General features: G+C 41.5%; 1 protein-coding gene across 3 annotated transcripts in view; it reads right to left on the reverse strand.

Annotated features, from left to right (window-relative positions):
* The window catches only part of CTPS2 (CTP synthase 2), a 124245-nt gene that overhangs the window by 101434 nt on the left and 4462 nt on the right, over positions 1–18349 (reverse strand). For 2 of the 3 annotated variants that reach the window (XM_081080945.1, XM_081080946.1), the window contains exons 2-4: positions 11680–11884; positions 3310–3480; positions 1328–1428 (exon numbers count right to left, since the gene is read on the reverse strand). In XM_081080945.1, the coding sequence (XP_080937071.1) occupies positions 1328–1428; positions 3310–3480; positions 11680–11845 (438 nt within the window). In that variant the 5' untranslated portion in view covers positions 11846–11884. The remainder of the gene's footprint in view (positions 1–1327; positions 1429–3309; positions 3481–11679; positions 11885–18349) is intronic. The other variant, XM_081080947.1, reaches the window with a different exon arrangement.

The raw sequence follows: 18349 nt of genomic DNA on the forward strand, positions 1-18349 counted from the left end.
ATAATATAAAAACAAATAATAATATAAGAATAAACTGGCCCTAACCAGCTTGGCTCAGTGGATGGCACGTTGGCCTGCGGACTGAAGGGTCCCGGGTTCGATTTTGGTCAAGGGCATGTACCTTGGTTGCGGGCACATCCCCAGTGGGAGGTGTGCAGGAGGCAGCTGATCGATGTTTCTCTCTCATCGATGTTTCTAACTCTCTATCCCTCTCCCTTCCTCTCTGTAAAAAATCAATAAAATATATATTTTTTTAAAAAGAATAAACTGTATTTCATGTACTCATAACTGTATACCTACTTTTGCCCCACCCTGTATTATGTTCTTTTTTTGAATTTTAAATTTTATTTATTTTAGCTAATTAAAATTTAAAATACTCAATTCAGTTATTGGAAAACTTCTGAAGTATGTTTGGAACAACTTGTAAATATTAATCTATTTTCAATTAAACTTTCTGAACTCTAAATACAAATCAAATATTTCTCTTTTTTTTGGTAGGAAATATCTTTATTCTTTTCTTTCTTTTTTTACTGGATTATCCATATATGGTATCATTTTTTTAATTTAAATTATTTATTGTTTAAAGTATTACATATGTTTCCTTTTCCCCCCATTGACCTCTCCCCAGCTGCGCCCACCCCAAGCACATGCCCTCACCCCCTACTGTCTGTGTCCATTAGTTATGCTTATATGCATACATACATGTCCTGTGGTTGATCTCTTACCCCCTCCTGCCCCCAATGTTCTTTCTTTAAACAGCTAATACTCACCTTCAAATCACCTCCACCACTACACTTCCATAAGCCCATCTCTCTCTACTCCCAATGCATTTTGAAAATACTTCTCAAATAATACTCACTAGAATGCATTCTGTTGTATGAGGACAGGGAGGTCTGCAAGCTCTTCAAGGCCAGAGACTGCCCATCCCAGGCTTGGCACACAGGAGGCCCTAACACTGACCTTATGTGCAACTGATGTCTCCGCATGCAGGTTGCTGCACACCCACCCCAGGAGTACTCACTCTGTTTAATGCCAATCTTGCCCACTGACTTGGGACCACAAGGCCAGGAACTATCTATTCTAGCCCAGTTCCTGGCACCCAGGATATCATCTTTATATATTTGTCGAATGAATAGAGATCAGATGGTTAAAAACCTAGAAGGACATCTATATTATAAAAGGCCTGTGGCCCTAACACCGTAATGACCAAAGACCGGCACAGGTGGGCGGGGCTATAAGTACGGCGAGGCACGTGCGGGTGGGCGGAGCTGCGCAATTTCACACGCTGGGCTTCTAGTAAGTTTATAAAGAAATGTTCCGTGCTTACCTCAATAACACATATTTGGGGCTCCTCCTTATGACCATCCACTGGTACCATGGCTTGATTCATAACCCACTCCTGGACAGCATCAGTAATGTGAGGGACAACTGTGGAAAGAAGTAATTAGTACAAAAGCTTATTTCATGGTCATGAAAAGGCAATGTATCCGATCTTTAGCCTGACGGCTACCTGGCAAATCAGACAAGCTATAGTCCTAATGTTATCATCTTTGTTCACTGAAATTAATACTGCAGGGGCAATTTAGGCTCACTCATTTAAATGTTATGCCTTTTCTCTTGAAACCGACCAACCCTAGAGAATAAGAAACAGAAAGCAGAAATGCCATCTTCAATGCAACTAGAAAACACCAATAACGCCAATGAAAAACTGTGCAAAGAGGGCTGCCTAGGATGCTGAATGCTAGGCTCCACAGGAAGGAAGGACGCAGAGAGGCCAGACCACCAGCCAATGGGGAGGGGGACACTCAAGAGGATATAGAGTCCTAACCGGTTTGGCTCAATGGATAGAGCATCGGCCTGTGGACTCAAGGGTCCCAGGTTCGATTCCGGTCAAGGGCATGTACCTTGATTGTAGGCACATCCCCAGTGGGAGGTGTGCAGGAGGCAGCTGATCAATGTTTCTCTCTCATCGATGTTTCTAACCCTCTATCCCTCTCCCTTCTTCTCTGTAAGAAATCAATAAAAATATATTTAATAATTTAAAAAAGTATATAGTCAAGGTATGCCTGCTGACCAGGCACCAGGGAATGCTAATGTCAGCTGAAAAGGACAAACGGTGACATCTCCATAAGCATGTGAGGCCCAGGAGTCCCTTGGGTGGTGAGCAGGTCTGCAGTTGGTGATATCAACTGAAGAGGGGGATTCAGCCCAGCCACCTAACCTAATGTGATGGCTGGAAGTAGGAACATTGGCCTTCAGGAAGCTGAGGCAAAGGGGCATCCGTCACCTGCTCCACCTTACACCCGCAGAGTCTGCAGGCAAGAGGAAGTTGTCTTTGATTGGTGCGTTTGGAAGGACCACTGGGCATGCCTGGCCCACCCCCTTCTGGAAGGATGAGATTGGCCGGGTTTTGCCTCCATGCCAGCCACACAGGGATCAGGGTTCAGGACCCAGGTCTGGGCCTTGCCCTCTCCTCCATCGTTGGGACATAACAGATATGAGGCAGTGACTCTCCCGCCTGCAGGTTTTCCCAAGACCTACACTCGGGGGAAAACTATTAGAAAACACAGTTGTACTGGAGATCTGTGCCACAATGTCCAATTTCGGCAATAATATAGTTGCTCTTTTGATCTCCATCTGTCCTATTCCTACATCTGTTTCTCAATTGGTTCCAACATGAAAGTGATTTAAAGGGGATGGGGAATTATCACCTTTACCCTACCATGTAGGAACGTATGAATGCAAAACTTCAGAGGTACCAGGAGGGGATCTTTTCTAAGACAAAAGAGAACAATACCATCCAGGGAAAGGGTTAGTGAAAAAAGGTCAGACTACGCTACTTGCCATGCCAGTTCAATCCCCCAGTCCCTCTCCAAAGCTGACCTCCTTCAAAGGGAAATAATCATCACGCATGCAAAGATACAAGGAAAAATAACACATTCAATAAAAAAAAAAAAACAGACAAAAACAAACCAAAAAAATACACCCTAATCATGTAAAAAAAAGACGAATAAATGGTTCGCCATAGATTTTATTAATGAATGAATGAACGAGAGACAGAGGGGTGGGGAGAGATTGACTAAGGGAAACAATGGCATTAGTAAAAAAGAGAAAAGACTGATGAAAATAAATCAGGAACTTGGAGGATGAACTTGACATCTTTAAGGAAAATGAAAAAGAAAAGAATACAGGGATTTGAGGAGCATTAGAACTTGTACAGTGCAGGGACCTCCTCACTGTCTCGTCTGTTTTGAGCAAGGTGTGGGTGCTCAGCACACGGGGCTCCCTAATGTCTGTGGAATGCAATACCTTGTACTGTTTTCCCCAGGTAGTCACCACGCCTCTCTTTATTAATCACATGCTGATATATCTTCCCAGTGGTGATGTTGTTGTCTTTATAAAGATTAATATCCAAGAACCTTTCATAATTTCCAAGGTCTAAATCAACTTCTCCACCATCGTTTAAGACAAACACTTCTCCTAGAATAAAAAGGCAATGTAAAATTTTCAAATTTGCTTTCAGTAGATTATTTTTCAAAAATGAGCACATTTTATTAAAAAACTGCTAAGAGACTTATTTATAAACCATATTCTATCACCATTTCATTTTTTGTATCCTCACTCGAGGATGTTTGTTGATTTTTAGAGAGAGGAAGAGAGGAAGGGGGAGGGAGGGAGGGAGAGAGAAAGAGAGAAAGAGAGAGAGAGAGAGAGAGAGAGAGAGAGAGAGAGAGAGAGAGAGAGATGTGAGAGAAACATCTATCGATAGTTTGCCTCCAGGGGATGGACCCTGAAACCTAGGTATGTGCCTTGACTGGGAATCCAACCGGCAATCTTTTTTTTTTTTTGTGTGTGTGTGTGTGTGTGTGTGTGGGAGGATGCTCCAACCAACTGAATTACCCAACTAGGGCATTATTTCATTATTTTGATGGGAAAACTTAACAATTCAATCATATCCTTTAAAATGCATCAGAAAAATTCCAGCATCTTATTATGGGTTTCTTTCATACTTACTAAAATCTGTCTTCAAGATTTAGCTTTCCAAACTCATCGTATATCACTTAAAAGGGGGGCTTTAAAGCAGCAATTTAAAAAACTAATAGCAATTTACTTCAAAGCATCCATATCCTGTACTCTGGAATTTGCATAAGAAAGTTTTAACTGATTCCCATCTTATTAAAAGTCACAGTTAAAGAGATAATAGATGAAAAGCAGGGCCCCAATGAGCCCATGGGGCAACTTGGTGAAAGAGAGGCAGAAAAGCCAGCCTGTGCAATAAGCCACCTGCACAGCAGGACCAAGAAAAAGGATGTAGATGCAGACTTAATCACATGAAATACCTGCTTTAATTATTTGGCATGTCTCTGGGTCTCCAATGTCACTTGAGGACATTGATTGGGAGTCCAGTGTTCTAAAGCCACCTTGTAAGAATTGAACTTCCCCTAATTAAGTAAATTCTATCATTTATGATTATGGCAGAAAGTTCACAGAAAAAAAAAGGTTTGTCTAGCTTACAAACCTTATCAGAAACCTTTTATATCCTCATTTATGTCTCCCTTATCAGGTACCTAACAGTGGTCAGGAAGATTGCTAACTTTAAGGACAAAAGAGCAAATTGATAAAATTGCAATATTTCCCTATTTCCCAAATTCCATTTCTAGTTCAAATTCCACTTTCTCATGTTATTCAGGAAGTACCAATCTATGGGAGTCTTTTTACTTTGATCATCTTCACTTCTGACAAATACAAGAAGATCTCTGAAATCCCTTTAGGTAAGTCAGGCCAAATCTAGTTTGCCAATACTCCACATATATGGCAAAGATATTCAAATTATAAACTCCTAAATTTTCAAAGTATGTACGCATTATGTTCTTAGAAGAGAAAGAAAAACTATAGATGGCAAACCTTCAAAAAGGTTTTTACACTTCATGCAATTATGGTTAAAATTCCAACAGTTTTTTTAACTTGATAGTGACACTGAAGTTAATTTGGAAGAAAAGCAGGTGTGATTACCAAAACAAAATAAGTAAAGATAAATGCCCTTATAATAGTGGTGAGGAAAGGAAGATTGAAATACATGTAGATATTCAATACGTATAAATATAGAATATGATAACATCAACAAATATACAAAACCAAAATATTCAAAAAGGTGTCTACTGCATGAAGGAATTTAATATGTGACAAAAAACAGAACAAAGATATCATCACAAACCAAAGTAGATAAAATACTCAGGAATAAACTTCAAAGAAATTTATAGGACCTACATGAAGAAAACTTAAAAACCTTATTTTAGAGACATGAAAGAAGGTATAAATAAAATGAAAGCCACTTATAAAGTTCCTAAATGGGCCAATCAATATTTTCAGTGTTTATTTCTTCCCCAAATTAATTCAAAAATTTAAAGCAGTTTCTGTCAAAAACTCCAATTTGATTTCTTATAAAGCTTGACAAAATAATTCATACTTAATCTTGAAGACACTGAACATTTTGAAACTTTAAGAGAAGAAAAGGAATAATGAGTAAAGTCCTGATCTACTTGATAATAAAAAGCTGCATTTGTTAAAATGATAGAAATAAACAAAGAAATCTGGAACAGAACAGAATACAAAGACAAAACTAAGTATATATGGATATTTAGTACATAACAAAAGGTGGTATTTCAGTCAGTGGAGAATGGATGAAATCTTTGATAAATGTCAGGAGGAATAGTTGGCTAATGAAAAAAAAATAGAGATAGGTAAACACCGGAGTTAGCTGCCTCGAACAACCACTTCACAAATACAACTAAGAGACGGAACGGACATCGCCCAGAACCACAGGAAGACTGGCTGAGGGGAAATTCTTCAACTAGAAGGAAAGAGAACAGCATACGAGACTCAGAGGAGGCGCAGTGCGGAAAATACAAAGGTGCGGAGGTGGGCGCGGAGCGGGCTGGTAGCTGAGGGCGCGGTTGTCTGTTTCAATCGGGAGGGAGGCTCAGGCCCTGAGCTCCAGTTCTGGGCAAGTCTCTAGGGACCCAGACTCAAACGGGAGAAGTGGGACTGTCTGGCATCGGTCGGAACGCGAGGGCAGCTTTCTCTCCGAGGTTTGCAGTGGTTGCTGAGACTCTGAGAGCAGAGCCTCTGGGGAAGGGACTGAGAGCAGCCATAACTGCTCCCTCCACCCACTCTGTTGATCCCGTGCGACCCGCCCCGCCCAAGCCATTTGCCAGATAGCCTCAGGCAAAGGCTAGATTAGCACCTCCCTAGAGGACAAAAGTTTTCCCACTGCAGACACAGCTGATTCTCACAGCCAGTTGGCCTGGAGGTCAAATCCCCCTAGTATTAACTACAACAATCAAGGCTTAACTACAAAAAGACTGCACACAAAGACCACTAGGGGGTGCACCAAGAAAGCATAAAAAATGCGGAGACAAAGAAACAGGACAAAACTGTCAATGGAGGATATTGAATTCAGAACCACACTTTTAAGGTCTCTCAAGAACTGTCTAGAAGCCGCCGATAAAGTTATTGAGATCCTCAAGAAATCTAATGAGACCCTCGACGTTGTGATAAAGAACCAACTAGAAATTAAGCATACACGGACTGAAATAACGAATATTATACAGACTCCCAACAGCAGACCAGAGGAGTGCAAGAATCAAGGCAAAGATTTGAAATGAGAAGAAGCAAAAAACACCCAACTAGAAAAACAAAATAAAAAAAGAATCCGAAAATACGAAGATAGTGTAAGGAGCCTCTGGGACAGCTTCAAGCGTACCAACATCAGAATTATAGGGGTGCCAGAAGATGAGAGAGACCAAGATATTGAAAACCTATTTGAAGAAATAATGACAGAAAACTTCCCCTACCTGGTGAAAGAAATAGACTTACAAGTCCAGGAAGCGCAGAGAACCCCAAACAAAAGGAATCCAAAGAGGACCACACCAAGACACATCATAATTAAAATGCCAAGAGCAAAAGACAAAGAATCTTAAAAGCAGCAAGAGAAAGACAGTCATTATCTACAAGGGAGTACCCATACGACTATCAGCTGATTTCTCAACAGAAACTTTGCAGGCCAGAAGGGAGTGGCAAGAAATATTCAAAGTGATGAATGCCAAGAACCTACAACCAAGATTACTTTATCCAGCAAAGTTATCATTTAGAAGTGAAGGCCAGATAAAGAGCTTCACAGATAAGGAAAAGCTAAAGGAGTTCATCACCACCAAACCAGTATTATATGAAATGCTGAAAGGTATCCTTTAAGAAGAGGAAGAAGAAGAAGAAAAAGGTAAAGATACTAATTATGAACAACAAATATGCATCTATCAACAAGTGAATCTAAGAATCAAGTGAATAAACAATCTGATGAACAGAATGAACTGGTGATTATAATAGAATCAGGGACATAGAAAGGGAATGGACTCACTATTCTTGGTGGGAAAAGGGGTGTGGGAGATGCGGGAAGAGACTGGACAAAAATTGTGCACCTAGGGATGAGGACAGTGGGGGGGTAAGGGCAGAGGGTTGGGTGGGAACTGGGTGGATGGGAGCTATGGGGGGAAAAAAAGAGGAACAAATGTAATAATCTGAACAATAAAGATTTACTAAAAAAAAAAATAGAAAAAGAATTATGTTGCAAACTCACCTCACACCAAATTGAATTCCACATGTATTAACAATCTATACTAATAAAAGGGTAATATGCTAATTAGACCAGACATCCTTCCAGACAAAGCCACGGTGGCAGGCGCTGGGGCAGAGGCAGTTAGGGGCGATCAGGCCGGCAGGGGGGAGCAATTAGGGGGTGATCAGGCTGGCAGGGGAGGGCAGTTAGGGGGCAATCAGGCCGGCGGGGGTCAGTTAGGAGACGATCAGGCCGGGAGGCAGAGGTGGTTAGGGGCGATCAGGCAGGCAGATAGGCGAGCAGTTAGGAGCCAGCGGTCCCAGATTACAAGAGGGATGTCCGACTGCGGGATCAGGCTTAAACCAGCAGTTGGACATTCCCCAAGGGGTCCTGGATTGGAGAGGGTGCAAGCCGGGCTGAGGGTCGCCCCCCCCCCCACGCATAAATTTCATGCACTGGGCCTCTAGTGTTAAAATAAAAGCAAGTGAAACTATAAAAGTGCCAGAAGAAAACAGATGAATATTTAACCATTCCTGAGGAGGAGAAACCTAAAGGTGACATCAAAGGCAGAAATCATAAAGAAACAGTTGATACATTTCATCATATAAATGGTAAATTAAAATTGATCAGCAACTAACAGAGGTAATATTAAGATGAATTTCAAACAGTAAAAATATATACATATAACTATAGATTAATATACTTTACATCAAGTATTATTGAAAATCATTTTAAAATTGAAAAGAAGCCCTAGCCGGTTTGACTCAGTGGATAGAGAGTCAGCCTACGGACTGAAGGGTCTGGGTTTGATTCAGGTCAAGGGTACATCCCTGGGTTAGGGTGTAAATTGGTGCAGTTCCCCAGTGGGAGGTGTGCAGGAGGCAGTGGATCAATTATTCTCTCTCACCATTGATGTTTCTATCTCACTCTCCCTCTGCCTTCTTTTCCGAAATCAATAAAAATATATTTTTAAAAAATAAAATAAAATTGAAAGGAAAATTGGCACAATACATGGAATTAGTCAATTTTGCTGCACACCAAACAACCCTAAAATCTCAGTGACTTACAAAACATTTACTGAGTTCTCCCTCATGTTATGTGGGGCTGTGGGTCAGTTGTGTGTCTGCTCTGTGCATTCTCAGGACCCCAGGCTGAAGGAGAAATCCCTATATGGGGCAGGCAGTTCTCATGACACAGGGCAGAAGCATAAGAGAGGCTGAACCAAATCATGCCACTGCATTGAAAATTTCTGCTTCAAGACATATGTAATATTCACTAATAACCCTTAGGACAAAACAAACCACATGATCAAAGAAAGTGCCCAACCTCTCTGGTTTACTTAGAATTAAAAGGGTTCCTAGGATGAGGGACTTTCACTTTCAAAACCAGGAAAGTTCCCAACAAACCAGGAGGAGTTAACCACCTACATGGCCAAAGTGCAAAGTCAACAGGGCAGGGAAATTGAAGGCATAGAAGGAAGTTGGGTGATAGTTTCAAACAAAAATACCATCTACCATAGACTTGAATGTCATTCCACAGACAAAATGAAAATTTTTTTAAATATATAAATTTTAAAAATATATTAATTAAAAATATGTTTTTTGGTTTACTCTCCAGTTAGTAAAGTTTAAAAAGAATAGCCCTAGCTGGTTTGGCTCAGTGGATAGAGCATCAGCCTGTGGACTGAAGGGTCCCAGATTTGATTCCAGTCAAGAGCACATGCCCAGGTTGTGGGCTCAATCCTCAGTAGGGGGCAAGCAGGGGGCAGCCAATCAATGAGTCTCTCTCATCATTGATGTTTCTATCTTTCTATCCCTTTCCCTTCCTCTCTGAAATCAATAAAAATATTTTTTTAAAAGTTTAAAAAGAATAATATTCAGTAAAGGTATAAGGAATTGGGCCTTCCTCTTACACAATGTTGATGAGGGTGTAAATTGGTGCAGATCCACAAGCCTTATCAGAAAATTCTGAGAAAAGATGAAAAGTTGTAATTTGGATTTTTTTCTGATTATAGAAAGGCAATATAGAACATTTTCCATATATTATAAAACACCTCAAAAGCAATCCATAATCAAACACATTCCAGTGGAATAAAGACTAGCCACAGCTTTATGAAGATTTTTCAATTTTCAAAACTTTTGGGAAAAGATTATAAATAGCCACAAACATATGAAGAATTTTAAATTTTCAGAACTTTTTGGATTTCAGAGTTGTAGACAAGGGATATGCATTATGTGTTAAGAGCCTGAAAAACACACCTACTCATCAAATAAGTAATTTTGCACCCAGGCATTCTGTTTAAAAAAACTAAATTTCAGGCCTGGCCTGTGTGGCTCACTAGGTTGAGCATTGCCCCTTGCACCAAAAGGTTGCCGGTTTGATTCCCATTCATGGCACATGCCCAGTTATGGGCTTGATCCCCAGTAGGGGGCATGCAGGAAGCAGTTGATCCATCTTTCTTTCCCTCCCTTCATCCATCTCTCTTTCTCTAAAAATCAATGGGGGAAAAAATATCCTCAGGTGAGGATAGATAGATAAATAAATAAATAAAACTAAATTTCAAAAAGATTTCCATCACAGTATTGTTTTTAATATCAATACACTGGAAATTATTTCCTATTATTATTCAGATTTTGTGCAGCTTTTAAGAGTATAGAATATATTAAAATGTCCACAGTATATTAAGTTTTAAAATTAGATTACAGCCCAGCCAGCATGGCTCAGTGGTTGCACATTGACCTATGAACCAGGAGGTCACGGTTTGATTCCCAATCAGGGCACATGCCCAGGTTGCGAGCTTGATCCCCAATGTGGAGCATGCAGGAGGCAGCCGGTCAATGATTCTCTTTCATCATTGATGTTTCTATATCTCTCTCCTCCTCTACCTTCCTCTCTGAAATCAATAAAAAATATATTTTAAAAGAAAAAAGAAAATTAGATTAAAAATAATGTAACTGTGAGATTCAATTCATTTAAAGTTCAAAAACAAGCAAAACTAGCCCGACCAGTGTGATTCAGTGGTTGAGCATGGACCCATGAACCAGGAGGTCATGGTTCGATTCCCAGTCAGGGCATATGCCCAAGTTTTGGGCTTGATCCCCAGTAGGTGGCGTGCAGGAGGCAGCCAATCAATGATTCTCATCATTGCTGTTTCTATCTCTCTTGACCTCTCCCTTCCTCTCTCTGAAATAAAAAGCAACAAACAAACAAACAACAACAAGCAAACTTAATCTATGGTGTTAGAAGACAGGATAGTAGTTACCCTGGTGGTTTGGAGGCAAAGGGAGATTCTGTTTATTGATCTAGGGGCTGATTACACAGTATAATCATTTCATCAAGTGGTACATTTATAATTTATGCATTTTCCTGCATGTATGTAAAATTTTTAAAAAGAAAGTATTTAAGGGCTAATGCTTTTTTTTTAAAGATATATTTTATTGATTTTTACAGAGAGGAAGGGAGAGGGATAGAGAGTTAGAAACATCGATCAGCTGCCTCCTGCACACCCCCCACTGGGGATGTGCCTGCAACCAAGGTACATGCCCTTGACCGGAATCGAACCTGGGACCCTTCAGTCCCCAGGCCAATGCTCCATCCACTGAGCCAAACCGGTCAGGGCAGCTAATGCTTTTTTTAAAAAAAAATAATTACTATATACATTGAAATGTCCACATTAATAATAGTCACTTCAAGAAGTGGGAAATTTTCTTCATGTCATTCTATATTGTCAATATAATTGTCAATATATACTATATTGTTTGAAATTTTCTCTTAACAATAAAATGTTAAGAGAAATCTATTATGATTAAACAAAACATAGTCCATACTGCAAAAGCTACAATGAAAATGGTGTCCTCCCACAGTTTTCCAAAAGGGTGGACTGATTTGGAATGCCATCAGCAACCTGAACAATCCATCAATGACCATGAAAACATTCACATGTTAATAACATATGATCCAGCAACTCTACTTCTGGAACTCTATCCTAAAGAAATTAACCAACATATAAGAAAGAACTGCAATTTAACTCAGCGCTTTATAAGGGAGGAAGTGGTTCTCTTTCATACCGTGCTCATAAGGTGAAAAAGTGCCTGCATCGATGTTGATATAGGGGTCGATTTTGATGGCGGTAACTCGGAGTCCCCATGATTTTAGAATCGTCCCAATGCTGCTCGCGATGATCCCTTTCCCAATGCTCGAGATCACCCCACCGGTGACCAGGATGTACTTCATTGGTAGAGGAATGGCTGGGTGTCAGCACCCAGATAGAATCTGAAAGGTAATGAAATTAAGGGTCAGGGAAGAGAAACATTTTCTCAAACCAGTAAAGCAGAGTGTGTGTTAAACCAGAATTTCAAAAGCACACAGCATTTTCCTATCTAAACTAAATAGTTAAAATTTTTAAAAAATTTAAAACCATCAGATATTTTTTATTTATTGATTTGAGAGAGAGAAAGAGCTTTTGTTCCACTTATTTATGCATCAACTGGTTGATTCTTGTATGTGCTCTGACCGGAGACCGAACCTACAACCTTGGCATATCCAGATGATGCTCTAACCAACTGAACTACCCAGCCAGGACTGAAACTTTTGAAACAAAGTCATATCCTCTGATTTTTTATTTTTGTCAATATGCAGGAAGCTGTGGCTATTTTCTGCAAGTAGTGGGGCTGACTCCATTGCCCTGATTTTCCATTTACCACAACTCTGTCATATGACAAACTTCATCATGAGAAAATAGATTTCTCTGGGATTCAGAGGCATGGTAAAATTTATGAGATCAGCCGAAACCGGTTTGGCTCAGTGGATAGAGCGTCAGCCTGTGGACTGAAAGGTCCCAGGTTCGATTCCGGTCAAGGGCATGTACCTGGGTTGCGGGCACATCCCCAGTAGGAGATGTGCAGGAGGCAGCTGATCGATGTTTCTAATTCTCTATCTCTCTCCCTTCCTCTCTGTAAAAAATCAATAAAATATATTAAAAAAAAATTTATGAGATCAGGCACTGTTGTCAGACAGAGCTGTACAAGCTGTACCGGGGCAAGCTAATCCGTTCTGTGCCTGTTTCTTCATGTGTGAAATGGAATAAAAATACCAGTCCCTTAAAATATTATCCAGCACTAAAAAGAAATGAGCTGTCAAGCCATGAAAAGACATGGAGGAAACTTAATGCATATTACAAAGTGAAAGAAGCCAATCTGAAAAGGCTACATACTGTAGGATTTCAAATGTATGATGCTCTGGAAAAGGCAAAACTATGGAGACAGTAAAGAGATCAGTGGTTATGCCCTAGCTGGTGTGGCTCAGTGGATAGTGTGTCAGCATGTGGACTGAAGGGTCCCAGGTTCAATTCCAGTCAAGGGCACATGCCTGGGTTGTGGGCTCCGTCCCCAGTGGGGGGTGTGCAAGAGGCAGCCATTCAATGATTCTCTCTCATCATTGATGTTTCTATCTCCCTCTCCCTTCTTCTCTGAATTCAATTTTTAAAAAAAGAGATCAGTGGTTGACAGTGGTTGGGGGGAGGGAGAGATGAATAGGTGGAGTACAGAGGATTTTTAGGGCAGTAAAACTACTCTGTGTGATACTACAATGGTGGATACATGTCATTATACATTTGTCTAAGTCTATATAGAATGTACAACATCAAGAGCAAATTCTAATGTAACCATGACTTTGGGTGATAAGATTGTGCCAACATGGGTTCATTGATTGTAATAAATGTATTGCTCTGGCTTGGGGTGTTGATAATGGAGAAGGCTGTGCTCCTGGGACAGGTGGTATATGGGAACTCAGTACTTTCTGCTCAGTTTTGCTGCAAACCTAATATTGCTCTAAACAGTAGTCTATTTTTTTAAATCAATATTTAAGTGTGCCAACATAAAATAGATTTCCTAGGTGGTTCTGAGGTTTAATTGAGCAAAGATATAGATCAGAGGTAAGCAAACCAGGGCCCACTGCTCACCTCACATCTGGCCCACTGTCTGTTTTTGCATGGTCCCCAAGCTAAGACTGTTTTTTATATTTTATATGATTTACAAAAGATCAAAATAATATTTCATGACATTAAAATTATATGATACTCAAACTTGTGCCCATAAATCAAGTTTTATTAGCACACAGACACACCCGTTCATTTATATAGTGTCTATGTTCACTTACTTTGTACAATGGCAGAGCTGAGTAGTTGTGACAACAAAGACCTATGGCTCACGACACCTGAAATATTTACTATCTGGTCTTTAACAGAAAATGTTTGCTGGTACCTGGTATGGAGGGTCCAAATCAATCCCTAAATTAACTGATAGTAAGAACTTAAGAAGGTGAGCTATTAACATCACTATTAATAAGAATAAATGTGTCTTCCTTAACTGAATTTTTTTCATTACCTATCAGTTTTACCATGCAGGAATATCCAAGCAGGGGGAAAATGTATTATGTCATAAGGAAATTTTATTTGACTTTTCTGTGGCTGTCTAATTCAAACTCTTTGACTGGCAGGCGGGCAGCCCAATAGCTACTTGGCCTTCTCTACTTTGAGAACCACTGTTTTCCCCTTGAGCCTATGCCTTCATTCTCGCCATTTCACCATGCATGTGAAAGTAAGCCTTAACAGCATGATTTTCGTAGTCAGGGATGGCAGCTAAATGGGCAACTGAGTAAGACCACTGCAAAAGAGAGGAAAACTAACAAAAACTAATAACTATAAATCCCACTTTCTATTATAATTCACAATTTTAAAAAATATTTTAATCAATGATTCTCTCTCATCATTGATGTTTCTATCTCTCTCTCCCTCTCCCTTCCTCTCTGAAATCAATTTTTTAAAAAATCTTTAGCCCTGACCGGTTTGGCTCAGTGGATAGAGTGTCGGCCTGCGGACTGAAGGGTCCCAGGTTCGATTCCGGTCAAGGGCATGTACCTTGGTTGTGGGCACATCCCCAGTGGGAGGTGTGCAGGAGGCAGCTGATCGATGTTTCTCTCTCATCGATGTTTCTGATTCTCTATCCCTCTCCTTTCCTCCCTGTAAAAAATCAATAAAAATATATTTTTTTAAAAAATCTTTAACCCAGCCATCATGGCTCAGTGGTTGAGTGTCAACCTATGAACCAGGGGGCCTCAGTTTGATTCTTACCCAGTCCAGGCACATGTCCGGGTTGCAGGCTTGATCCCCAGTGTGGGGCATGCAGGAGACAACTGATCAATGATTCTCTCTGATCACTGATATTTCTATCTCTCTCTCTTTCTCCCTCCCTCTCTGAAATCAATAAAAATATTTTTTTAACTTTTAAAAAATACTTGGAAATTAAGCACAGAATCAGGATGGGCTTTTCTTTGAGGAGTATGGACAAGTAAGATAAATGGGTAATAAAAATCATTTCTGTCCTCCTCAAAGAAAAGCCTATCCTGATTTTGTAGTTTCCTCTGCTTATCATTCAAAGCAAACTATGTGAAACTTAAAGGTGTAAAGTTATCTCACTCTGAGCTGTGAGTTCAGTTTGAACTAGCTGACCATGGTCAGGACAACTAAATTGAAGCCATCCACAATATATATGTCCCATCCAAAATGGCTGCCCTAAGTCCTTGGGCCTGCCTTTCAATACACAGTGTAGTTAATCTCCTTCAATGCCACCTGGTCATCCACTCACCGAGCTAGTTTAGCTTAAAAGATTCTCAATCCAAACCCCGAATGCATATCCAAAATGGATCTGAATGTTCGTCTCTTTCCACTCCTACTGGCCCAAGTAGTCACTAATAGTGGTCATTTCTTCACAGCCTTCCCTGACTCCTCCCACTGGCGATTTCTTCTACTATGATAAGTGCCCCTCCTCTGGAGTCAGAGAGCCTAGATTCAAATGCTGGCTGTCATTTACAGCTATGGCCCTAGGAAACTTCAACTTTTCTAAACCTCGGTTTTCTCTACCTATGTATTACGCAGAGATCATAACAGTGCCTGCCTTATAGACGTGTGTGGCAGAGTACCCAAGTGCTAAAAGAAAGTTAGCCGTTATCATTTTCCAGAGCCATCTCCTCCCCAATTCAATCGCCTCACAAATGTTTACTGAGAAAAAACCAAGATGGCGGCATAGATAAACACCGGAGATTGCTGCTTAGCACAACCACTTCAAGAATACAACTAAAAGATGGAACAGACATCATCCAGAACCACAGGAAGGCTGGCTGAGTGGAAATTCTACAACTAGAAGGAAAGAGAAAAGCATACCAAGACTCAGAGGAGCTGCGGTGCGGAAGTAAAGTACAAAGGTACGGAGGCGCACGCGGAGAGGGCTGAGGACATGGTTGTCTTTTTCAATCAGGAGGGAGTCTCAAGCTCTGAGCTACAGTTCCGGGTGAGTCTCTGGGGACCCGGACTCCTATGGGAGAAACTGGGCTGTCTGACATCGGTCGGAATTCGAGGGCAGCTTTCTCTCGGAGGTGCTTGCAGTGACTGGTGGGACACCGAGAAGCGGGGCTTCTGAGGGCAGCCATAGCTGCTTGCTCCGCCCTGTTGATCCCCTGGGACCCCAGCCCCACCCAAGCTGTGTGCCGGCTTTTGCATATGAAAGGCCTGGCCCTTTGAAATCTGAAAATTACCTAACAAACTGCAGCCAGCCGAAGGCCCCAGGGCAAATCGCATTGCTTCACAGCTGAGCTCCTGCTGGGTAGCCTCAGGCAGAGGCTAGATTAGCACCTCCTTAGAGATCCAGGAGCCAGTGTACCTGGTGGTCAGAGTGGGACCATCCAGATTGCAGCTCCTCGGATCCATAAAGGACACATTCAGGGGGCAGACTCAGTGAGCACCAAAGCCCCACTGAAACAAATCTTACCCCGGAGGGGTGTCTCCAACACAGAAGTTCTCCCACTGCAGACACAGCTGATTCTCACAGCCAATTGGCATGGAGGTCAATTCCTCCCAGTGATACCTACAACAATCAAGGCTTAACTACAACAAGACTGTGCACACAGCCCACAAGGGGGTGCACCAAGAGTGTCCACCTCAGGTAATTGGGGAGGCTGAGCCACTGGGCCCTATAGGACACCTAGCACAGAAAGCCACTCCATCAACACAGGGAAGCATAAAAAAATGTGGAGACAAAGAAACAGGACACAAATGAAAGAAAAGGAGGAAAGCAAACTACTGGATATAGAGTTCAAAACCACATTTTTAAGGTTTTTAAAGACCTTTCTAGAAACCGCTGATACATTTAGTAAGACTCTCAAAAAGTCTGGTGAGACCACTGATAAATGTAGTGAGACCCTCAAGAAATCTAGTGAGACCCTCAAGGTTATGAAAAAGGACCAACTAGAAATTAAGCATACACTGACTGAAATAAAGGATATTATGCAGAGTTCCAACAGCAGACTAGAGGATCGCAAGAATCAAGTCAAAGATTTGAAATACAAAGAAGCAAAAAACACCCAACCAGAAAAGCAAAATAAAAAAAGAATCCAAAAATATGAAGATAGTGTAAGGAGCCTCTGGGACAGCTTCAAGCGTACCAACATCAGAATTATAGGGGTGCCAGAAGATGAGAGACAGCAAGATATTGAAAACCTATTTGAAGAAATAATGACAGAAAACTTCCCCTACCTGGTGAAAGAAATAGACTTACAGGTCCAGGAAGCGCAGAGAACCCCAAACAAAAGGAATCCAAAGAGGACCACACCAAGACACATCATCATTAAAATGCCAAGAGCAAAAGACAAAGAGAGAATCTTAAAAGCAGTAAGAGAAAGAAACTCAGTTACCTACAAGGGAATACCCATACGACTGTCAGCTGATTTCTCAACAGAAACTTTGCAGGCCAGAAGGGAATGGCAAGAAATATTCAAAGTGATGAATACCAAGAACCTACAACCAAGATTACTTTATCCAGCAAAGCTATCATTCAGAATTGAAGGTCAGATAAAGAGCTTCACAGATAAGGAAAAGCTAAAGGAGTTCATCACCACCAAACCAGGATTATATGAAATGCTGAAAGGTATCCTTTAAGAAGAGGAAGAGACAGGCGGAGCACGGCGCCCAGGCGAGAGGCCCGGCTTGCTGTGCCTGCGCAGAACGCAGCGCTTTGGGGAGGGCGGGCGCGCATGAACCTCCGTGCCTGCGCCTTGGGAGTCCTTCGTGAAGGTGGGAACCGAGTGGCTGAGCTTCCCCAGAAAGGTGAGTTGAGCACTTGGTTTCAGGTGACAAGACCAGGGCCGCGGAAGTACATTATGAATCTCGAATATAACGGCTCCGGCCCGAGACCGCTAAGGACCAGACCAGGAGGCCGAAGCCTGGTCACTCACGCACCTCTCACCCCCCCCCCCCCAGTGCTCCCTATAATAATAATACTGCAGCGCCTTGCAGTTTACAAAGCGTCCCCTTCCCCACCACCTCCGCTATTATGGTATCACTAGTCCTTACTGCCTTCGCACCCACAGCCCCTTTACGTGTTGATTTTCCTCATTAGTAATTTTACCAGCTCGTAGTTGCATCGCTCTTTCCAGTTGCCGCATAAGGTCCCATTTTCCCTGTTTTTCTACGAGCAAAGAAAGTACGTATGCTTTTATTCACAGGGCATAATGTCTAGATTTTACTGGGAGGGAATGACCTGGACACCAGGTTTAGGAGGAAAAGGCGGTTGACTCCAGGAAAGGTATGCGTGCATTAAGGGCATTCTTGTGCACCCGAGATCTTGGCGGACGACATCAAGCACTAGGCCTGTGGACCACAGTCCGCCTGAATGGAAGAACCTTTGC

The sequence above is a fragment of the Myotis nattereri genome, assembly GCF_964212035.1.
Source record: "Myotis nattereri genome assembly, chromosome: X".
Lineage (NCBI taxonomy): Eukaryota > Metazoa > Chordata > Mammalia > Chiroptera > Vespertilionidae > Myotis > Myotis nattereri.